Source organism: Capra hircus, chromosome 11 (genome assembly GCF_001704415.2).
Source record: "Capra hircus breed San Clemente chromosome 11, ASM170441v1, whole genome shotgun sequence".
Classification (NCBI taxonomy): Eukaryota; Metazoa; Chordata; class Mammalia; order Artiodactyla; family Bovidae; genus Capra; species Capra hircus.
Genome location: NC_030818.1, coordinates 100,257,444 through 100,280,569, shown reverse-complemented (window position 1 = coordinate 100,280,569; position 23,126 = coordinate 100,257,444). Strand labels below are relative to the sequence as shown.

General features: G+C 57.2%; 1 protein-coding gene across 1 annotated transcript in view; it reads right to left on the bottom strand.

The window, feature by feature from the left end:
* Positions 1-23,126, bottom strand: part of ASS1 (argininosuccinate synthase 1) — a 51,351-nt gene that overhangs the window by 12,977 nt on the left and 15,248 nt on the right. Inside the window, exons 5-11 of the mRNA XM_018055982.1 lie at positions 20,216-20,272; positions 18,265-18,339; positions 15,004-15,074; positions 14,786-14,816; positions 9,635-9,725; positions 6,875-6,959; positions 6,306-6,370 (exon numbers count right to left, since the gene is read on the bottom strand). Of these exons, the coding sequence (XP_017911471.1) occupies positions 6,306-6,370; positions 6,875-6,959; positions 9,635-9,725; positions 14,786-14,816; positions 15,004-15,074; positions 18,265-18,339; positions 20,216-20,272 (475 nt within the window). The remainder of the gene's footprint in view (positions 1-6,305; positions 6,371-6,874; positions 6,960-9,634; positions 9,726-14,785; positions 14,817-15,003; positions 15,075-18,264; positions 18,340-20,215; positions 20,273-23,126) is intronic.

Sequence of the window (23,126 nt, the reverse complement as noted above, 5' to 3'; positions counted from 1 at the left end):
AAACATCAGGATTTTTTCCAATGTTTTGTATGTTTTACCGCAATTTAAAAATGCTTAAAAAAAAAAAACAAAACCAGAATGGAGGAGACTGTTTAAACTCTGAAGTCCATAGGGGACATGAACAAGGTCGTGTCTGATGTAAGTAGCCAGAAATTTTCTCCTCTGAGAACTTCTCTAGTCTTTAATCTAAGTCTGGGAATCCACAGAAATGTCAGGGTCCTTAAGGATGGCCTGTATTTTCCTAATTCAGCTGCAAACCCAGCATTCAAACAGCCTTAGGTAGAAGCTCAACATATACAATCAAAGATGAGGTCCAGCTGTGGGGAGCAGAGGTCCCCCTGCAAACCCTGGACTCCACAAGCAGTCCTTAAAAATCCTGATTTGGCCCAATGCACCCATTTCGCAGATGGGGAGACTGAGACCTGCCTCTGAGTTTTCCATCTCTGCTCTTGGTTGCCTCTTAGGGCCTTTTGCAAAGTGATCCAGTGCTCACCAAGCATGAAGGGGACACCCAAGTCTGAGCTGTTGTGGCCAAGGAAGAGTGTTCCCAAGGCTCTGAGGTGCTCCAGAGTGGAAAAGAGCCTCTCTATAGGGAAGCGAGTCTCTTATCTGCAAACCCGCCACATCCTGGGGTTCGGGGACATGCGCAGAGAGGCAAGGCGTTGCTAGGACACACCGGTCCTGTTTCACTTTTGTGCCCGGAGCTCTTGGGCCACTTCTGCTGCCCTGAATCAGCTGTGGGGGTAAACACAACTGTTTCCCCAGTAGGAAAACACCAATATCCCCCAGTTCACGCGGCAGGCCCAAGTCCTCGACTCCCCGGGGAGTGCCTCGGGCCCCCTCGACCCCTCATCATGACTCTCATAAACAGTTCACAGCGGCTCTGTCATCCACGTCCACAGACTGCCTCAGAGACTCAACCCCGAAGGGGCTTAGAGGGGCTGACGAGGTGGGAGACAGGTGGGTGGCTGAGAAAACGACAGCGCGAGGCCGGGGACACTGGGCTCAGGACGCCTGTGAAAAGTGGACGAGAACTCAGCGCAGGCTTTGGGGCCGGTGCCTTCTGGGGACAGTCGCTCAGGCGCTCAGTCGTGTCTGACTCTTGGCGGCCCCATGGACTGCAGCACGCCATGCTCCTCTGTCCATGGGATTCTCCAGGCAAGAATACTGGAGTGGGTTGCCATTTCCTTCTTGGGGGAGGGGGGTCTTCCCAGCCCAGGGATTGAACCCGCATCTCCTGCATTGGCAGGCAAGTTCTTTACCACTGAGTCACCTGGGAAGCCCCTGTCCCCCAGCACCACCCCCAAACTGCCCCATCAGAGCTGTCCCCAGTAAAAGAATGGAGAGTGTCTAGTGGACTGTCACCCATCGCTGAGCCCTCAGGACCAGCCACATGACCGTCAGCCCTCCGAGGGTGCTGTGGGAGGAGTCGTGGGCAAGAAGAGAAGCCGCAGCCGTGAAACACACCAGCACAATTAATATTCCCGTTCCTTGCCTTAGAAGGTGTTAAAGTTAATTGTGACTGATCAAAAAGCTTGTTTTCAGGTTGCTGCTGTCGTGTGTGTGTGTGTGTGTGTGTGTGTGTGTGTGTGTGTGCATCTTAAAGCTTTCCTTCTCCTCTCCACAGGGGTAGGGGGTACAGATGATTTCTGTGTATTTTTTTCTGGGGAAAAAATGACTTAAAAAAAAAAACAACCTAGTGATAGAATCCTGATGCTTAAAGGCTATGGATTTGGGGCTTTTGACAGTCGGCATACAAACCACTGTGCAAAAAGAAGGAGGAAATGACAGCTGAGTCTCGGTGTCGCTGGGGAAGAGACAACAGATATCTTCCGAGTGACACGCACAGCGGATTCAAGTGTCTATTTTCATCTCCCCGTGTTTACAGGAAAAAGACAGAGATGTCAGCAGTTCTCTGCGGAGCGGCTTCAATCACACCATAATTACTGCCGAGGAGCGGGTGGGGAAGAAGGACGAGGAGCTCGGGGGCGGCCGGGGTGGGGGGAAAGTGGACGGAGGAGGAAGAGGTGGGAACCAAAACAGCTGCGGCCGCTTAAATTTTTCTCATCTGTTTTCCTGAGGCTGCCAGGTTAGCCCAGAAATTGAGCAATTTGGCAGAATTGAGTGGGATCGGCCAACTCAGCCGGGGGGTCGGGTGGGGGGGGGTGGGAGGGCAGAGGTGAAGGTTAAGACACCTGGACCACCGCCTCTGGTCCTTTGGGTAAGCAGTGTCCAGAGGAAGGGATTTGGAAAGGCCGGGGGAGGGGAGCTGGGCTGGAGCCCAAGAGCTCCCCGCTTAGATCCCATGGCCAAGGAGAGAGGCAGTTGCCATGGTGATGGGGAGACAGGTCCTGGTGGGTTGCTAGCCTTCCTCTATGCTCCCAGTGCCCCTCGGGCCCCACCCTGGGAATCAGGGTGGGCCTCTGGTGCTGACCACTCCGGGCTTCTGGGAATGTGAACACCTTTGCCTCACAGGTCTCCCTCCAATCAGGAATATTCTGAGTGGAGACTCTGGGAGGTCTGGAGAGGCAGGCGGCAACTCTTTTAAGTCTGTCTTCACCAGAAAGTGATAGAGAAAGGAGGAAGTGATAGAGGAGGGGAGGATGCGAGAGAGGTGGGAAGGAGGGAGGAAGATGGAAGAGAGTGGAAGGGAGGAGTGGAGGGGAGAACAGAAGGCAGGTGAGGAGGCGAGGGCGGACGTCACCGAGGGAAGCAGCAGAGGCGAGACCCGCGGGGCAGGGCTGGGGGGAGAAGGTGAGGGAAGGACCAGCGCCAGCTCCTTCTCGGCTTCCCTCCTGCCTGCCTCGCCCCCGTTCTCCTCCCCACTGATTTCATTTACTTCACTTAATTAGACCCCCTCCAGAGTTAAAAAGATAATGTGATAATGACGATGTGAACAGCCACAATACAGCGAAAGCTACTCCATCTTCGGCTTCCCCAGCCCCCGGCCCGCTGACCCCATGGCCCCAAGTGCCGCTAACCTGGCCGCCCCGGACCTGGCACGTTAGCACTGCCAACTTCCTACCCACCCAGCCTCCCCCACCCCGGCAAAAAAAAAAAAAAAAAAAAAAGCCCTTAACCAATTTCAACTCTAAGCTTTATAAAATCAATACAAACGACATTTCCCCCCCTTGTACACCAACGTACGAACAATAGCACCTTCCTGCTCCGCCCTCCATATGATTGACAATTAACAGCTTTTCCCCTGGCCGTAGACCTAATAAAAATCTCTTGGGCAAACCCACGACGTTCTCGTCTATTGTCCCTTTCTTTCTCATAGTGACTTATTGGGAGTGGAGAAATAAAAAGCAAGACCTCCCCCTAAAATGAAGAAGCAACTTTCTTTTCTCACTTCCCAAGTCAGAAGATAGGCAAGGTAGAACTTGAGAGAGAGAAGGTGAGATCCTCTAGCGTGCCCACCTTTGCCAGTAGGAGTTGCAGAGACGGAAAGCAACTTGCCTGAGGATACACAGCAAGCAACTCTCAGGCTAAATGCTGTGCTTTTAGGGAAAGCCCCTCAACGGTGCCCACGCGGTGCTTGGGCAGAGTGAGGCCTATGCTCCAGGAATCTTCTCCTCAGGTGGATGGTAAGGAGCCAAGGGAGCTGGAACTGAGCGCTAACCTCATGGCTCCAGTCTTCAAAGGTGATGACACCCCCAATTCTGGGGAACAGGGAGGAAGCCTACCTCCAGGCATGGCACCCACTATAGGTCAACACAGAGGTGTTCGATCTGCCCAACAACCCATTTCACGGATGAAGCCTCTCTGAAAAGGCTACGTTCCTTTCCGAAGGGTGATGGAGTCAAGGCAGGCAGTCGAGTCTGGAGCCCGAGTCTGGCCCCTGACACCTCTGCCAGGCCTCCAGAAGGCCGGCCAGCCTCACACCTAATCCACCACCCAATTGGCCACTTGGGGCTGCTCCTGCCACTCATACTGGAAGGCTCCCGCTCCTTTCTATCCCACCTTCTTCTACCAGGTAAAGTCTTTTCTCCTGCCATCTCTTTCAGGATGTCTTCCCAGAACAGTCCAGTCCACTCGGGTGCCATTTCACAGAGTGATCTCAGGCTGTCTATCCGCTGTCAGCACTGTTGACCTACATCCACAATCAGTGATGCCTGCCCTGGACAGAGAAGGGACATGATCGTGGTGCAGACTGGACAGTTCCCAGAGGGCAAAGGCCGCCTTGACCCTTTCAGCATCCCTATGGGACTGCTGCATTCAAGAAGCTCTTCCGCTGGGCCAGTTCCTGCTAATACACATGGGCTAGAACCTGGATTGGAGAAGGTAATGGCACCCCACTCCAGTACTCTTGCCTGGAAAATCCCACGGACAGTGGAGCCTGGTAGGCTGCAGTTCATGAGGTCGCTAAGAGTCAGACATGACTGAGCGACTTCACTTTCATTTTCATGCATTGGAGAAGGAAATGGCAACCCACTGGAGGGACGGCGGAGCCTGGAGGGCTGCCGTCTATGGGGTCGCACAGAGTAGGACACGACTGAAGCGACTTAGCAGCAGCAGCAGCAGCAGCGGCAGCAGAACCCAGATCGGCCCCACTGCAGAGTTCAAGCCCTCAGCCCTCCACCCCATGCCTCTCTGGGACTTGACATTAGTCCTGATCCTACCACCAACATGCCTGTGATTTTGAGCCTTGGTTTCCCCGCCTGTAAAGCAAGGGTGCTGGGCTCTGGCTCAACGAGGTCCCTCCGGGGTCTGCCTCAGATAATTTGCGTTGTGCTGCCTCCCAAGGGCAAAGTGAGACAAAGGGACGTTTAATCAGATGTTGGTATAGGTAAGACACAAAGGTAAGAGAGGGTACAAGGGAGCAGCTAATTAGTAATATTGTTCTCCACAAGGTCTTCTCGAGACTTTCAATTAGGTTGTTTTTCACAATAATAGTCCTGTCTAGGAGGGAAAAAACACACACACAGGAGGCAAAGCCGCTTTGCTTCCTTCTTCCCCTTTTGAGATAAATTCAAACAGGTCAGAGCCAGAATGATCCAACTCTTGTCCCAACGCCTGCCACACTGCACCTGGAGAAACTGAGCTACCAAGTCCAAGGTCATCAGCCAGGAGCCGTGAGCCTGAACGCCACGTGAGAGCCCTGGCATCCTGCCTCGAGGACCAATGCCCTGACCTGAAATCTGCCACGAGTTCTCTTTGGATTTTAGAGTCTCAGTGAAAAACATCCCGAGGGACAAAGGGCCATGACCTTGGCCTGGTTTTCTTTAGTTGTGACATCTTTTTAAATTGACCTTAGCAAAGCGAGCTGAACACCTGCTCACACAAGGGACCTTAATCCCACTACTGGTACTCTCAACGGCTGGCTTGCCCCTCCCTCATGGAAGTCAGAAGCACGCAGCATTGCTTCATCACACAGGACATGAGATCTCCTCGAATGGGATGGGGGTTGGGTGCAGTCGAGATGACCCAGTGAGGGACTGAGAGGGAACCATGGTCTCTGACCTGCTTGGGGACCAGCCTCACCTCCTTCCAGGCCCAGCCAGAGGTGGATGGATATGGGCTGGGCAGCCACTCAGCACCAAGGCAGAGCCCCACCCCAGCATCATGCAAAAAGTCCAGTCCTAAAGGAAATCAACTCTGAATATACATTGGAAGGACTGATGCTAAAGCTGAAGCTCCAATACTTTGGCCACCTGATGCGAAGAATCTACCCATTGGAAAAGACCTTGATGCTGGGAAAAACTGAAGGCAGGAGGAGAAGGCAGCGACAGAGGATGAGATGGTTGGATGGCATGATCAACTCAATGGACATGAGTTTGAGCAAGCTTTGGGAGATGGTGAAGGACGGAGAAACCTGGTGTGCTGCAGTCCGTGGGGCTGCAAAAAGCCAGACACAACTGAACGACTGAACAACGAGCATGTCATGAGACAGGCCCTCAGGCCCCGGCCGGCTCATAGCACCCACCCCTGGCAAGATTCCCACCCTGCCAGGCCAGCTGGCCTCCTCAATGTCGCTTTAATGACCACGAAATCGGCCCTACGTGGCCTGCTTCTAAGCCTGGCTGACCCGCCCCCAGCGCACTGGAGTGCCTGACCTCTGGGCCCTGGGCCCGCCTCCTCTCTCCTCTCACCTCTCCCTGCTCCGGGGACAGCTCTTCTCCTGATGCCATCAGATATCAGTGGTCAGAGGTCCCTCATCCCCACTTCACAGAAGGGAAACTGTCCGGCAGGGTGAAAGAACTTGCCCAAAGTCAGCCTGGGAGTAGCGATGCTGGAACGTGATGGGGGGTGTCAGGGGCCTCTGGGAGCCAAGCCATGCCCCCAGGGGTGGCGAGCAGACTTACCCCGAGACTTCATCCCGATGAAGCGGTTTTCCACGATGTCGATGCGGCCCACGCCGTGCTTGCCACTGTGGGAAGAACCATCTGGTCACTGGGGGCCATGTGCAGGGCATCAGGACTCAAGACTCAGAGGACATCTGAGCCGGGTGAACTTGTCCAACCACCCATTGTACAGGTGGGGCAACTGAGGCCCAAGGAGGGAAGGGATTGCCTGGGACACACGGTAAGTTCAGTATGCAACTTCCGTTACCTCCACCTGGGCCTGGCGTGGTATCCAGCCTTCTCCACTGCTCAGCTGTTCTTCTAGCCTGGCCTCACACCCAGCTGAGACCTGAGGAGGCTCAACTGGACCATCCCCAGGGGCAGAAGATGCTCTGGGGTTGTTCCTTTCTAAGGCCCAGGGCCCCCGGGACTCTCGTACAGAACCAAAGGGCCCTACGCCTATGGGGCTGGTGCCAGGGCTGACTGCAGGACACGGGCCTGTCCTCCTCGGCTCCTAAGGCTCGGGCCGGGGCCACCAGCCACAGCGGTCTAGGCGGGGACTGGCCGGTGGGTTCCCAGCAGGCACTCACGCGACTTCATTCAGGTACAGGAAAAGCTCCAAGGCTGTGCTGTGAGTGGTGCCATCCCCGACGTTGGTCACCTTCACGGGGACCCCTAGGGCGGGAGGAGAGGGCAGGGGGCCCATGGTTGGAGCTCAGCGGAGGAGTCTGTGGCTGCCACCCCGCCCTCCCCCTCTGCCCGCAACGCCTTAAATGGAGGTGACAGATATGGACTCCAAATGACTCCTTGAGAAGCCCAGTGCAGGTTGAGGCCTGCTGGGGAGGAGAAGGGGCGAGAAAGCCCCCCAGAATGAAAGGGAAAATGCAATAAAAACGCGCTCCCCCACCCTTCCCATTCTCTCTGCCCCTTTTGCATTTAGGGGCTGTGAAATTGGAACCAGGCCCTGAACTAATTGAATTTCACGCTCCGCCATTGTCTTACGACGGAGGACCTTCTGTCCCACCAGTTACCGGGGGGCCAGCCTGGCCGAAGTGCGGCTGAACTCACACACACACACACACACACACGGCCCCCTGCCGCGTCTGTCAGGCGGACCCCCACGCCCCGACCCTGCACCCCAGATCGGGGCGAGATGCCTGTTCCAGCCGGCGAGCTGTTGGAGGCGCCAGTGAATTCTGAGAAGTCGGGTCTGGGGCGGCAGGAGGAAGGTGACCGCTCGGGAGGGAAGTCAAAGGGGGTGGCGGGATGGGGGGGTGGTGGGTGGGTTCGGGGTTGACTTTGAATAGCAAGGGGCACTTTCTCGAGCGGTGTGAAATGAGCAATAAATGTATTAGCGGCCTAACAAGAGAGCTGTAACAGTGACAAAGAAAAGCTGTTCAAAGTTGGCGGCTAATCTCCCACCCATCTGCCCAGCTCATTATCATGGAGCCAGCGATCGGATGCCAATCAGGCCTCAATAGCGGCTTTCGAGTCTTTATTAGCTGGGCGCCGCTTGGAGGGGCTTCGCTCAGGGGCTGTCAGCCTGGCCATTCTTAACCCCCATTTCCAGGGGTTTTATAACTTGGTTGTAAATTGCTATTAAATGTAAGTCTGCCCAATAATGAACCTTAAGCCCCTCTGCCCACCGCCCCGCCCCACCCGCCTCTCCCCTCTCCCTTTCTCTCCCTCCGGGCCCTATTGTCGTCCTTGCGGGGCCTTGGATGAGGCCTGCCCCCAGAGACGAGCAGACATTGTTGCTGCCGCCAACGGAGAAAGCCTCTTAGCCTTTAAAATAGTTAATAATTAGATTAAAACTTCAAATAAATTAACTAGAGAGTGAATGGGGAGTCGTCAGGGAGGGTTCCTCCGTCTACTTTTTTTTTTTTTCTAGACAGTCCCCAAATCATTAAAATGGAACACGTTTCTTCTCGGGCTCGGTCCTTGGGGCTGGCCTATCTATTCCTGGAGGAAAAGGGGGCTAGAGCTGGTGTCCAGCGTGCAGGACAGTCTGCGGCCTCCCGCTCACCTCCCACCCTCAACCACTCTCCCCGGCTCCAAGGGATCTCCAGGGGGTAGGGGGTGGGGTGTGGCCTGGGTGCACCCCTCATCTTCTCAGAGATGATGCTCAGAGGCCTCACATCCACACGGCCCTGGGTCACAGAGGGTGGGCATAAGACTTACTCAGTGCTCCAGCTGACCTTGAGGGCCTTAGACTTTAAGGGCCTTTTGGTCCCCAGGGGGCATGACACTCAAGTGTCTGAACTGATGGCAGAGGTGGGGCCAGAGCGATGAAAACACCCACTGGCGCAGCCGGGCCCTTGAGAAAGGCCAGGAGGCCGATGATTAAAGTACCACTATGCTCAGCAGCTACAAGCATCATTCCTGTGGCCCATTTTACAGGTGAACGAGCCTGAGACCCAAGGTCACACTAGCAGCGGGGAGCTGGGATCTGTCTCTGAGTCCCTCTCCTTCGGCTCCCTCCCTGCCTGTGGCTGGAAGGACCAGCCTCCCTGCCTGGAGTTGGGATGCCTTCACGCCCCCTTCTTGGCTCCTCCAGCTCCTGCCCAGTGCCACCTCCTCCAGGAAGTCTCTCCGATTTCTGCAGCCTCCTGGAAAAGTCCTCTCCTTGGACATCCTGAGCCCTCACCCTGAAGCAGGTCCTGCTCCTTCCATTACCCAGCATGTCTTGCCTTCCCCTCTGTCTTCCAAGGCAAGGTGGGGGTGGGAAGGGTGTCCCTGATGCCAGGCTCAAGGCCGGGCACTCGGGCCAAGCTAGCAAACGCTTCATGTTGGTTGCAGAGAAGATGAGGAGGAAATCAGAACATAAGCCAAGTGTGGCAGCAGCTTTGAACCCAGGGTGGGGAGGTAGGAAGATGCACCAGGCAGCTAACTTAGGAGTAGCTGTGGGGTCAGAGGGGGCCCTCAAGGTTGGCTCTCCTACTGGGTGAGCACCTCCTTGGTGAGCACTCCTGCGCCAGATACACCCCATCCAGCTCTCACTCTGTACCGTGAAAACATGAGGCAGCAAGTGTTCTTTTATTCCCAGTTTACAGGTGAGGAGACTGAGGCCCCGGAAAGTGGAGTGACTTCCCCAGGATGCTTCCTCCAGACCTGGTGCCCACCGACCAGGGGACAGCCGCTGGGGTGCTTTCCTCCCAAATCTGAAGGCTTCCATGGATTATGCCATCCGGGGAGTGGGTAGCTGGGAAGACCCCATCTGAACCCTGGCTTCCGCGAAACACAGGAGGAATACAGAGGGCTCATGCCCAGAGGGCTCCCAGGCAAGGAGGGGCAAGGAGCCAGGGCCCCAAAAGTCCACTCCATGGAGTCCTGACTGGGCAGGCACCTACCTTTCTTGAACTCGATCTCAAGGGTGTCCGGGCTGTTGGGGGCTTTGGCCGGGTCCTGGGTCTTTGTGTAGAGGCCTGGAGGCGCTTGGTTCTGACAAGACAGAAAGAGGTTGGAGGACAGCGTGTCCCAGCCGAGCTGTGCCAGGTCAGTCTCCTGCAGCCCTCTCCAGAGCCAGGGTCCTGCTGGCACTTGCCGTCGGCTGGCCAGTCCAGCCAGCAGGCCGGCCTCCCAGCCCCCCTACCTGGAGCCAGCCCCACTTGCCAGGGGCCTGGGAAACAAAAGGCTCGAGAAATCAGACAATTTTTCCCCTCAACTTGATCTCATCTTTTTCTTCGACGCCCCCACAGCTGGAGGTGGAATAGCAGGAGGAGCCAGTCAGGCAGGAAAAGCGTGACTTTGGGGGAGTGAGGAGCTACGTGGGCTTCTCGGGAGCGGGCGTGGGCACACCCGCACGCTCTCTCTCGGCCGGGAATTGGGGTTTATTCTGCACTGACCGCAAAGCTAATGGCTGTGCCTGACCCCAGCAGGTGCTCCGGCAAGGAGAGCCGTCCCTGGGGTCCCCGAGGTTAATACACACGGGGAGAAAAGAGAAGAGCGAAGCAAAAACCCATTTGAAAACACATCAACCTTTATGTATATTTTTCTCTTGGGCGTGTTGGAAATTGGGCCTCTTTCTCAACTCAATGCGGTGGTGGAGGGGCGGCTGGCTGCCTGGAACTCCCCAGGCCCCTCCCCGCCAACCGCCTACCCCCTACCCCCACAGGCTGCGGCTTGGACCCTTGCCACGATGAGGCCAGGGGGGCTCTTGGGCCTGACTGCTCAAGTCCTTCCCGTGGGCATCCCAGGGCCCAGCTGTTGTCCACCTGCTGACATCCTGGGAAGTGCAGTCCCTTCAATCCCTGGCTGTCAAAACCCTGCAAGCATTCCCATGTCACTTCGCATCTGCAGTTTCCTTTGCGTTTTCTGCAGCCCTGGTGGGTGAGGTCAAGAATTGTTCCCCCACCTACAGAGGAAGAACTAGAGGCGGACGGGGACTGTCGGGGCTGTGACGTAGGCTGTGCGGGGGTGGCAGTGGCCACGTGGCCCAGGGCAGGAAACCCACGAGGCCTTGAACAGTGATGTGATAGATTTCAGAGTGGTGGAAAACACCCCAAAGCTGGGAGTCAGGCTGTGACAAGTTGCTTCACCTCTTTGAGCCTCAGTTTTCTCATCTGTAAAATAGGTGGAGAGGGGGAATGATATCTGCTTTTGACTGCCTTGGGCTTCCTTGGTGGCTCAGACGATAAAGAATCTGCCTGCAGTGTGGGAGAACTGGGTTTGATCCCTCAACTGGGAAGATCCTCTGGAGAAGGGAATGGCTACCCACTTTAGTACTCTTGCCTGGAGAATCCCACAGAGGGAAGAGCCTGGCAGGCTACCAGACACAACTGAGTGACTAACACTTTCTTTTGACTGCCTTATAATTTAAATACATAGACAGTTTCTAAATTTCTTACTGGACATGAAAGTCATCCAAGAAGGTGCCAACTAGGGCCTGGTGCTGTCACCTGCCTTGCAGGAGACAGGATGACTGGAACAGCCTCCTGCTGACACCTGCCTCGGAGAAGAGCTGCTCGGGTGGGGCAGAGAGGCGGGGCCACCAGGACCCTGAGGTCGCTCCCTGCGGTCACCTTGCTTGTTGACTCTATGTCAGGATGACCAACCATCCTGGTTCCAGACTCGGAGACCCTCCCCCCACCACCCAGTCCTGGGCAAACAGGGATGGTGATCCTCCTAGCTTTCCTCCTGGGCTCAGATGGGACTGGGAATAAGGCCCTTGAGCCTTCAAAGTGCCTTCAAGGCCAGCTGCCATCCTTTCCTGTCTCCACTTAGCGGGCAGGAGCAGGGACCCAGAATGGACCGCCAAGACAGACCCAAGGAGGGGTGAGGGGCCTCCTTGAGGACCTGCAGCCTGATGGCTCCATGGACCAGGTGGAAAAACCAAGGCCAAAGAAGCTGCCTGTCCCCATCACGCTGCCCCGCCTCCCGGTGTGGGAGTCAGACCGAGGACTCTAGAACCCCTGTCCCGTGCTCTTTCCGCTGCTCTCCACCACCACCCCGCCATTGTTTCCCAGCTGCTTTGTTGAGAGACAGCACGAGGGATATGGTCAGAGACATGCCCGGCTCCCCAGGCCTAACCAACCACCACCTTCCCTGGGACCAGGGCTATCCTCGGCCAAAAGGCAAAGTGATCCAGGGCTTGGGGCCTCTGGGTGACCAACAGGACTCCACAGGTCCTTCCCCGCCTGCCGGGGGCTCCTCACTGACTGTCCAGCCCCAGGTTGAACTCCGAGCTGCCTACCTGGGCTCAGACCCCAGCCCCTCCATCTGAACTCTCCTGCCTCCCACCTCTACCCGCACTGGGCCTTCAGACTTGGACCTGGGGCTTGTCACTTTCCCCTGCCGCACTTAACCGGAGCCACGAACATGATGAGAATGGAACAGGATGAGAGTGCATTTGGGAGGAGAGAGGAGGTGGGAAGACCAGGCGAGTCCGGCATCCCCACTCTCTCTGCAGTGGGAAGCAGGACACCCTGACAGCACCGATTAAATAAAATAACTAAATAGAAATAAAGTGACATTTGCTTTGCATTCCGAGGTGGTGGCTCACGCCTGCCTTCTTTTTACTCTGCCTTCCTAAAAGCCCAGTTCAAATGACAAATAGTTTGTTGCTGAGTATCAATACCACCTATTTATCCATCCCAGCGGGAGGGCTCACTTCCAATGTCATCTCGGGTTGGGGGTGTGGGGGTGTTGGGGGAGGGAAGAGAGTGAAAAAAAAAAAAGGAGAGAGAGAGTTGGTGGGGAGGGACGGGGGATGGGGAGAGGGCGAAAGAAAGCATGAAACAGGGCTGAGAAGGAGAAATTGGAGGCAAATGGCCCATGAAGTAAACCGTGATGTAGAGGCATGATCAATGCGGCAAATGGTTTATTCATCCATCAGATACGGCGGGCCGGCGACTGAATGAACTCTTTCACTGTGGGCCGTATGAAGTTAAAGCAAGTAAATTTCTATCTTTCTTCGCATTAGCTGCCTCATTGCCCTTCAATCAGCCCTCATGGAGGCAGAAAATGGCTCCACCATCTGCCTTCAAACCCTCCCCTCGGCAGGCCTCAGGCTTTTTGGGAGCGGGGGGTTGGGGAGGGAGGGGGCCACTGGTTCCCTGAGCTCGGTCTCCCCAGTGCCTCCAGAGGGGGCCAGGGCTGCCCAGCGTGCAGAGTTCCTCCACTCTGGGGAAGAGCACCCACCCGGGCCCCTGGAACCTACCGGTGGCAAGGGGCTGCCTGCCCTGGCCCCCACCTGCAGCAGGGCGGCCTGGGAAAGCGGAGCTGGAGTGGGCCAGCCCCTGGGTCCCTCGGCCTGGCCCTGAACTTCTCAGCGGGAGTGTGGTCCCCCCACTCCCCCTGGGGAGGGCAGAGCAGAGCATCCACTCCTGAGAGAAGAACCTCATCTCCTTCCTCCCCCAAAAGAGCTTAGCTGGCCAGAGGAGGGAGGGTGCGACCCCTGGTTCCACCGCTGAGGCCTTGGGCCCCACGCCAGGACAGACCAAGGGCTTTCACATCCCAGGAGGCAGGGGTTGCCTTGTGCAGCTGTTTGCATAAGAAGCCAGAGGCTCAGAGAGGTTGGGCAGCTTACCCAAGGTTGCACAGCCATAGAAACAAAGCCAGGAGTCATCAGACCCAGGTCTCTGGGAGCCACGCACTCACCTTCCCACTTGACTAGGGGGTAGAATCCTGAAAAATACTCTGGCTAGCACTTCCTTGTCCATGCATTGCCCGCATTAGAAAGGAGGCCTGAGAGGGGAAGGGACCTGCACCCCGGCAGTAAGGTGAGAACATCGTGGCTGCTAGAGGAGCTGCTGGGCTCCGCTCAGCCTCCCCCAGCCCCCGGGGCGCTGACTGACTGGCTAATTAGGGGTGGCCGGCCTGAGTGTCATGGGGTCAGCCAAGCATGAACTGGAAAAGCCTGTGACCAGCAGGCAGTGGCCTTGTGGGGCCATCAGCCCCCAGGGGACGAGGGTGTGGGCTCTGCTGAGTGACACCGCTGGACTGAGGGCTGAGAGGGTGGGGAGGGGAGGTGTGCAGGCCATCGGGGAACTGGAGGCTTCTGGGAGGGTGGGTCATTCCTCTGGGCCTCAGTTTCCTCCCCCAGGACACAAGGAGGCTCAGAGCGGAGGAGAACGCAGATCCCAGGCTTGGCTCCAGAAACAGCCCCTGGTATAGGTTGGATTATTGCCAACACCGATCCAGAGGGCCCGGTCCCCACGGGGAGCTCTCCCCAGGACCAGGCTCACTTCACCCTCGCCCAAACCATCCTCTCCAGCTGGCCTTCCTAGATCGAGTGCCGCCCCCCACCCCCGCACCCCCCCCCCACCGCCCTGGCCCAGCTGCACAAGGGCCCCTGCCCACCCCCAGCTCACCCCACCCTCAAATCAGCCAGGGAATGGAGACGGTCCCTGGGGGGACAAAGAGATTTTTTTTTCTTTCTTCCCAGGATAGATTTCATCCTGCCTCCCCCATCTCCCACGGTGGACAGGGGGAGACACAAAGGAACCCCTCCACCCCCCCAAAAGGGAGAAAAACCTTAACTTCAAACAGGGCCCTGAGGTCCAGAGGGAGCCAGCCTGGGAGGCTGGGGACCTCGGACCAAGGCGGGCTGGCTGGCGTGTGCGGAGCCCAGGCCCAGACAAACGGGTCTTGAGGCTCCGATCTGTGCCATCTCCCCCTGTGGCAGCGGCTGAGGCAGCCCGAGAGCTGGTGGGCACAGACTGGGCCCTCCCACAAGTGTCTCATCTGCCTAATTGCTTCTTTATTGTCTCACAATCGCACTCTCCGTTCCCTGAAATATTTCCTTCCCCTATTCATCATGGCAGCAATTAAGAAAAAAAAAAGAGCGCCAGGGAGGGGGGAGGATCTGAAAAAACGCAGTGAGGAGTGGGCAGGCGACAGGGGGCCTGGTGGGGAGGGTCGGGGAACACAGGCAGGGCTCAGCCCCAGCCCCATGCCCGGCCCCCCGTGAAATTTCAAATTAGGCTACAAACACACCAGACCGTGTCGGCATGGAGCAGCCAAAACCAAAAGACAGTGGGCTCGGGGGAACGGGGGATTACCTTGGGGTTCTCCAGGATTCCAGCCTCGTAGCTGCAGGGGAGAAAGAAGGAAGACAGAGGAGGGGGGTCAGTGCAGGAGGAACAGAGGGACACACCAACAAGAGGCGGTCTGCCCTCCCTGAGGCCGCCGGGCTCCGTCCATGAGGGCCCATCATGACCCAGACGGGTGGATGCTCCCCGAGGCCTGGAGGAGCGGTGGACAGGCAGGTCCGTCTTACCTGATATGCATCAGGTTCTCATCCATGCTCCACGGGTTCTTGGGGGTGACTGGGACGGGGATTCCATGTTGCTGCAGGTAAGAGGTTAAGACAAGACAGGTAAGACAGTGTTGGCACAAGGCAGCTTGAAGGACATGAGGGTCAGGCCTGCTTGCCTCGGTTTCCTTTCAAAGTCAAAGACACCCCCAAACTCTGGCTCCCAGGCCAACAAGACCCTGGACCGCCCCCTGCCCCCACAGTCTCCTTCTCCCCACCCCAGGCTGGCCTGGGGAGTGATGGCCCCATTTTTGAACACCCCCAGGTAGAGAGACTCTAAGACCCAGTGTCCGAGATGCTGTGGAGTGCATGCTGACCTTGGAGGTTTCTTCCAGAAGATTCTGAGTCCACACTTCAGGTGCTGAGGGTTTCCCAGCACCGTCCGTGGACTGCCACCCTATGAGCTGGGAGGTGGAATGGACCCAGTTTTCACTGTGGATTTCGACCAAGGCATGCGCACCCACGGGGGTGCTTAATGCTCACCCAAGGAGGCAAGAGGCGCCCACGAGAGCCTCTGGTTCAGGACACTTGTTCCCAGGGTGTGGCTGGGCACTTCCTGGGCCCACGTCTCCTCTCTGCCTGTGGTCACCAAGTGCACCACCCTGCAGCCCTGAAGAGGAGTAACCCTCCATCTGATGACGCTTTGCTTCCCAAATGATCCAATTCTTTGTTTAGGGGGAGACCCCCCCGGAGACCCTGGGCCTGAAAGGCTGTGGGTGACGCGTTGGTCTTTGGTATTAAAGACATCTTTGCTTCCTGAGCTGTCCCTTGCCACCCAGGCTGACACCTGGTTGGATCCAGCACAGGATACCATCCTGCTTGCTTCTCCCGGGTACACCGGCTACAGAAGACAGCTACGCCAGCCTAGCCCAGCCCCTGTAAATCAGCAAGACTCCCGCTCTGCCTCCTAGGCACCCTTTTCAGCACCTCGCCCAGGTGGGTCCCACCAGTCTCCACTAGCAGTACCCCATCTTTCCGGACAGCTCTCTGCCCTGGCTCAGCTCATACCCACAACTAAGATTCTAGAGGCTTCCTCCAGGGACCTGCTGTTTCCTTCATCACCACCTTAAAATTTCAAAATAAATTAGATTAAACCTTCTGGATATTTTTTCCAGTTTTACCAAGAAACTCCGTTTTTAAAGCAACAGCCCACATCCACTCTAAAATCTGCATCCTCTTCAGTGGAGACCACATGGGTGAACGGAACACTTCACTTCGAGGCTGATCAATGTCAGGGGCTCCTTGCCCGACAGAGGTGCCCAGAGTCAAATCCACATGCTCGCCCTGTTCTGTCTCCAGGCAGAGAAGGCCCGATGTGGGGACCAGGACCCTGTCTGTGCCAACTGGGCTGAAATCCCCAAAGAGGAGATTTCAGCTCCCTGGGCTCGGGGCTGAGAAAGCCAGTGGGCAGGTTCCTTGGAGCCTTTCTTCTGGGGAGTGGTTTGGAACCACTCTTGCCTTTTCTCTCCCACTGGGGCTCTGCTGGAGCAAAGAGAGAAGAACAGGACCGGCAACCCTTCCTCGGCAGGGAGACACACACAAATGCCAAACACAGGCCCTCAACCAAAGAGGCTTGTTTCCCCTCCCTTCTCTGTCCTGAGCTCCCCGCCAACACACACACCCACACCCCGGAAACTCTGGATGCAACTGCCAACAAAAAACAAAACTGCCTCTTGCGTGTACACAGACGACGCCCCGCTTTCCGGACCCGACCTTGCACGTTGGCTTTAAAAGAATTATGGTGACAGTGATAAGGATGGGGTGATTCTGAGTGGTTTTCCCGTTGGATGATGGATTTGGGTGGGGGGAGATGGAGAGTGATACAAATGCGTGTTTGCCATGAGTCTCCCTACAGCACCTTGTGGCCTGGGCGACTTAACGGGTCTCAAAAGCGGGGCTTTTTCAAAGCCCCATTGATTTTTGTCTCAGCTGAAGCAGCTGCGTGGCTCTGAGTTTTGGACAGAGTCTGGCTGCTGCTCAATTATTCCGGTCACTCCCGGGTGCAGAGACACGGCCATCATTCTAGAACGTGGTCAGATTTTTCAGAGCTCGATTCTGATACCAGCCTCTGAGGGAGGCTCAGTGGTGGCGACCCAGACTCTCTCGCCAGGGCAAACTTTCCTGTTTAAAAGGTTATTTAAGACAGAAGCTGAGCCAAGAACCTTGGGACAAACAATGACTTCAGAAATTCTGGCAAAACCCAGGAGCTGCTTCTGCTTGGGAGCTTCACAGAAACGAAGGACAGTGTTACGGGTCAGCCCTTTCTCCAACCACGACTGCTGGCGTGAGAACAGGGATGGGCCAGGGCTCCAGATTCATTATTCTTCAAGATAAAACGTGCTTCAGATTCTGTATCCTCGAGGAGACCAAGGAGGGGAAGAAAGCCTCTAACCCCGTTCCCTTAATAGCTCTGCTATTTGGAAATTTGTTTGGCAACATATGGGCTTGCTCTTGTAAACTCCCCTTTTAATAATAAAACAACAGATGGTCGAGGAGATCTCTCCTCAGAGCTCTCCAGGTCTTAATGGGATGCTGACGGTAGGGGCAGGGCTGGGTCCCCGCCGCGTCCCCCGCCACGCGGCACCTTGGCTGCAGCGAGAGCTCACAGCCAGCCCTGGCGACTGCTATTTAAAAACCCGAGCAATTTTCTGGTGCGTGCACCAGGTTGCTTTCCCCTGTCTGATTGATTGAGGCTGTTTGTCAAGCGCTGCCACCGAGTCGCTAAAAAGAAAGGTACCCTGGGGAGTGGCTAAGGATCTTGATGCAAAACTTCTAATCTGTTTTCTTGCAACTTGTACTTCAAAAAGGGCTGGTGCTGCAGAAGCCTTTGTCTGCCTCTGGCCCTCGGAGCACCTACTTGTTCCTGCGAAAGCACCGGGGACAATTAGTCAGGTAATTAGGGGCAGAGAACAGCCTCGCTCACAGCCCCGTCTGAGTGACACACACCGCAGAGGTGCCAATCTGAGCGGGAAGCGGAGGGGCACTGGTGTCCTCCCGCTGGGTAGCCTGGGGTTGGGGGGGTGGGGTGACCTGAGAGATGCTCAGTCCTGGCGAGGACCAGTTAGTTCTGTGGGGCTGGCCCAGGGAACAGGTGCTGGGGGAGGGCACCAGGGCTGAGGTTTGGTCCCCAGGCACGGGTACCAGCCCCAGTCTCGAACCTCTGGAGGGACATGCCTGGAGGGGGCAGTGGACGAGGGCCGGGGTGATGGCAGAGTCCGGCCTTACCTTCGCGTACTCCATCAGATCGTTGCGGCCCTGGAAGCGGTTATAGAACTCAGGCATCCTCCAGGGAGCGATGACCTGGACACGAGACAAGGAGTCAGGCCTGCTGATTCCTCCAGGCGCTGAAGCTGCAGCGCCACCTTCTCTGATAAGGGGCCTGAGGGTCCACCGGTAGCCTGGGTGGGGGGATCAGCGTAGCCAACAGGAAGGTCGGTGGGCAGGGGACCCCCTTAGGCAGGGGAAGGACATAGCCTGCCATCCCAGAGGGTGGCTTTGGAGAAAGCTTGAGTTCCATGGCAGAATGGCTGCGTGTCCCCAGGCAGGTCCCTGCCCTTCTGGATCTCAGTCTCCCCAACTGAGACGTGAGGGTTTGAACCAGACAAGCCTCAAGTTTCTCAATGCACTCCTGTCCAGAGGTCCAGGGCCCCCCCTGCTCCTGGTGACTAAAGCCACCCAGCCCAGGGCTGCTCTGGGTGGGGGAAAGGAAGGGAACTGGAGCATGACTGGAGGCACAGAACTCATCCTACCAGCCTGGGGGTGGAGGGTCAGGGACAGGTCGCCCAAGAAGAGCCCCTACTCAGCCTTGAAGCCAGCCAGGCCCCTGCTCAACTGGGGGTGGAGAGGTGTCATCTAGATGGAGAAGCTGGTTTGATTTCTAGGCTGGGGGTGCCGGTGGGGCTAGGGTGGCTGTGCCCCCCACCCAAGTCCTGGAATGAGCAGAGCACCCTCTGGCCTCATCCTGGTTCCCAGAGACCAGCTTGGGGCCCCATTACCAAGCCCCATTCCACCCCTGGGCTTGGCTTCTGCAGACAAAGACCCAGAAACCAGACACCCTGACCCCCCAAGTTGCTGTGGGAACAGAGAGTCAGGGTCAGGCCAGGGCCCAGGCCCACACGCCTGCAGCATCAACACACAGCTTCTGTTTGGGGGGCTTCTCTGCCTCCTGGTGTTTGGGGTCAAAGCAGATCACTAGAGCTTATGACTGCTCACCTCTGGGCCACTCTCACCCCCTAAGCAGCTGCTGGCTGATTGGTTAAAGGGACAGAGAAAGAGGTTCCACTTAAAAGAAAAAAATGAAAGCCCTTAGGACCCCTTGTGGACTTGGGAAGGGCACATCTTTTGTAGCTTTAGCTGGAAGTGGCCGCAAAGAAGCTTGGAGCCATGCCCACCCACACTGTCCAAAGTGGGAGCCACGGGCCACACATGGCCTCGGAGGCCTGAACTGTGACTGGTCCTGGTTCTAAGTGGAAAGCACACAGCGGCTCTTAAAGACTTTGTACGGAAAGAATGTAAACTATTTCAACATCGATAACGTTGAATGACACCATTTTGGATATACAAGGTTCAATAAAACATATCATTAAAATGACATTACCTGTTGTTTTTCATCTTGGTTTTTTGACGGGGCCACTAGAAAAATCGAAATAATCACCCTGGGACTTGCGTTTGCAGCGCGCAGTGCAGTTCTGCTGTGGGCTCTGTTCATTAGATGCCCAGAGGCCTGGGCCTGCTTTTCCCCCTCCCAGGAAGGAATCCAAGAACCCGGAGTCTGGTTCAGGCAGCTGAGAAGGAGGGGGCCTGAGCTGGGGGGCTCCCGCCGGGGTGGAGGGCTGTGAGCAGCCCTGAAATCAGCCCAGAATGGTCCTAGTCCGCACGTGGGAAGGTAGGCGTGGACCCGCAAGGATGCTGCTGGAAGGGCGGCCTTGTCTTTCCGTCCAGTGCCTGACCCGCCCAGGTGCCGGGGCAGCCTCTCCGGGAAGGACGAACGGTCAGGGACAGAGTGCTGTCCCCTGCAGCTGGGGTAAGTGGAGGGAGTGCTCCATGGAAGAAGGGCACCACCCGCCACAAGGCCCCTGTCTCGGGAACCTCCCAGTGAGCACCATGCCCTGTTCTCCCCACTCTGGGCCTCAGCCACCAGCACCTACCCTTTTAGAGGAGAGAAGCAACATCCTACCTTGATCTGGGGGGCCAGCGAGTAGCAGGTGAGCTCAAACCGGATCTGGTCGTTCCCCTGAAACATACAACAGGGGGTTTCAGGAGCCACAGAATGGGGACTGATTGGGAGGGTTCAGGGCAGAGGCAGTGCCGGGCGACCTTTGACGGTGCCCCCTGGGTGCTCCTGTCCCGCACAGGCTCTCCCCTCCTGAACCGGGTGCTACCAAGCCGTCTAAAAGATGAACACTGGGCTTTCTTGGAGCGGGCTTTCTGCCCTGGACTCGAACCCGGGTCTCCCTGAGTGCAGAACCGAGCTGCGAGGGGACTCGAGCGTGCAGGACGTGTACGCACAAGATGCCCACGTGATGGTGCAACTGAGATGCGACGATCAGGACCTCCGTGTGCACCGGCGTGAGGGTGCACCGTGGCAGGTGGGGGCTGTAGGCCACGGCGTGCACAGGCACGGGTGGGTGTGCCTGGGAACGCGACAGGCCTCGAATATGGGTCATCATGTATGTCCACTCTCCGGGGGGTGGGGGGGGGCGGCGCGTACACCTGCGGGGCTGGAGGCCTGGCTCCGCTGAGACCTCGGCAGCCTCCCTGGGGCTGCCCACGCCTCAGCCTCTTCCTGCCTGGCCTCACTGGCCCTAAGATCGAGCTCGTCTCCGGGGCTTTCATGGCACTGTGTCCACTGAACTGGGAGCCCCGTGTCCTCTGTGAGCCTCGGGTAGCTCGTCTACACCGTAGCTGTTTGGGGGAGGGGTTGGATGCGGATGACCACCGAGGCCCTTTGCTTCTCTGCACAAACTGGTCCAGAGGTAGGAGGGGCTTGTCCAAGGGCACAGAGCCCAGCCCAAGCCGGGGCATGGGGGCCCCATTGCCCCCATCCCCCTCGGGTGAGTGGTCTACGCCCTCGAGGGGAGGAGGAGAGGGCCCAGCCCGCCAGCCCTGGAGACAATGGCTTCCAGCCACCCGCCTGCCCCCCATCAACTCGGCGGCCTGGAGGGAGGCTTAAGCGCTGTGGAAATAACAGAGGGACCTCTCGCCTACTGTGAAAACTGCACGGGCGCAGCCAGGCAGCGGTGGGAATAACATGTTATTTTCCAGAGTCTTGTCAGGCGACGCGGAAATACTGGTTTCAGCCCCTCTCCTTGGAGCCAGGAGCTGAGGCTGCTCCTCTCTGATCGCTCCCCGGGCCCATGGGCTGGGCCAGACCAGCCGTCCCCATTGGCCTCCGTCTGGTCCCTCCAGTGAGGGCCTACTTTGTGCTAGCTTTCCCACGGGAGAGCCACCTGGCACCAGTGGGGGGTTTTTAACCCTGTTTTGCAGATGAAGTGATTCAGGCTCAGAGAGGTGGAGCCACTTGTCCAGGGACACACAGCCAGAAGGCACCAATCCCACCCTGACAGCTCACCGTCAGGTCACGGGGCTGAGCTCCATACACAACTCCGCAAATCCTTACACGGCAGCGCCCCATTTTTATCCCCATCTCAGAGGATGAGATGGTTGGATGGCATCACTAACTCAATGGATGTAAATTTGAGCAAACTCGGGGAGAGAGTGAAGGACAGGGAAGCCTGGCGTGCTGCAGTCCATGGGGTTGCAAACAGTTGGACGCGACTGAGAGACTGAACATCGAATAACAACATGGATGGGGAAACTGAGGCACAGGTGGTAACGCCTGCTCAAGGGCCAGTGGGCTGCAGTTCCTGGAGCGGCGGCGGTGGTACTTGATTAGAGGCAGGCTTACTTTAGACTCGTAAAGCATATGGTCCAGTGTTGCATATCATGGTGATTATTCCTCTAGGGCTTCAGGTTTCCCCAGCACAATGGTGGCTTGTGCTTCCCTGGACTGGCATGTCTGGCTGGGGTCTGCCTAACAGGATCGCCGAGGGGACACCCATCTGTTCCCGAGCCAGATGCCCTCGCAGGAGCCAGAGTTGAAAACTCTGTCCCAGACAGGCTCTGAGACCTGTCCAGTCCTTCCCCTTCCTAACTCCAGGACCCCCAGCCCCAGGGAGGCCCTGGCAGGTTCCAGGGGGCCGAGGGGGGAGGTATATCACATCCTGCACACCTGCCATGTGTCCACGCGCAGACACACGTGCGCAAGTGCAGGTGTGCCCTTGGGGACTGCACGGGGCCCTCCCATCTGCTCCTGGACGAGCCACACAGATGGCGCTGTCTACAAAACTGCTGTCCACGGCCCTGCGGCTCCTATTCCCAGGCCCCTCTTCCAAAACCAGGGGAGGGAGGGAGGGAAGAGGCTCAGGAAGGGCCACCCCAGCTCCCGTGCAGCCCTCTGACGGGGAGGGATCAGAGTCCCCGAAGGGCTGTGAAGGGGCGGGCCCCAGCCCTCTCTGTACCAGGCGCCACATGGGCTAGGCCTGGGCAGGGAAGCCATCTCGGGCCTCCGGGTCTTTGCACAAGCTGTTCCTGCAGCCTGGGGTGCCCTTCCTGCCTGACATCACTGCTGACTCCTGTTCCCTCTGACGCCTCAGGGCCACCATTACCCCTTGCTGGGTTAGTCCCCGATACGAGCTTCCCAGGCGGTGCTAGTGATAAAGAACCCGCCCACCAACACAAGAGATGCAGGTTCGATCCCTAGGTTAGGAAGATCCCCTGGATGAGAGCATGGCAACCCACTCCAGTATTCTTGCCTGGAGAATTCCACGGACAGGGAGCCTGGTGGGCTACAGTCCATGGGGTCAGAGTCGGACACGACTGAACTGGCTTTGTCCATATGAACATTCCAGGGCATGGAGGAAAGCCAGTGCTGGGTAAGGGTTCAGTGGGCGGAGTCAGTGAGCCAGTGCATGAGAGAGGCTGGAATGAGGGCCCCGAGGCCCTGGGTCTCTCCACTGCCCAACCTGCGGAAAGTTCTGGCTCAGGTGTCCCATGTGGATCTGACTCTGGGTTGCCAGCCTTCTGCG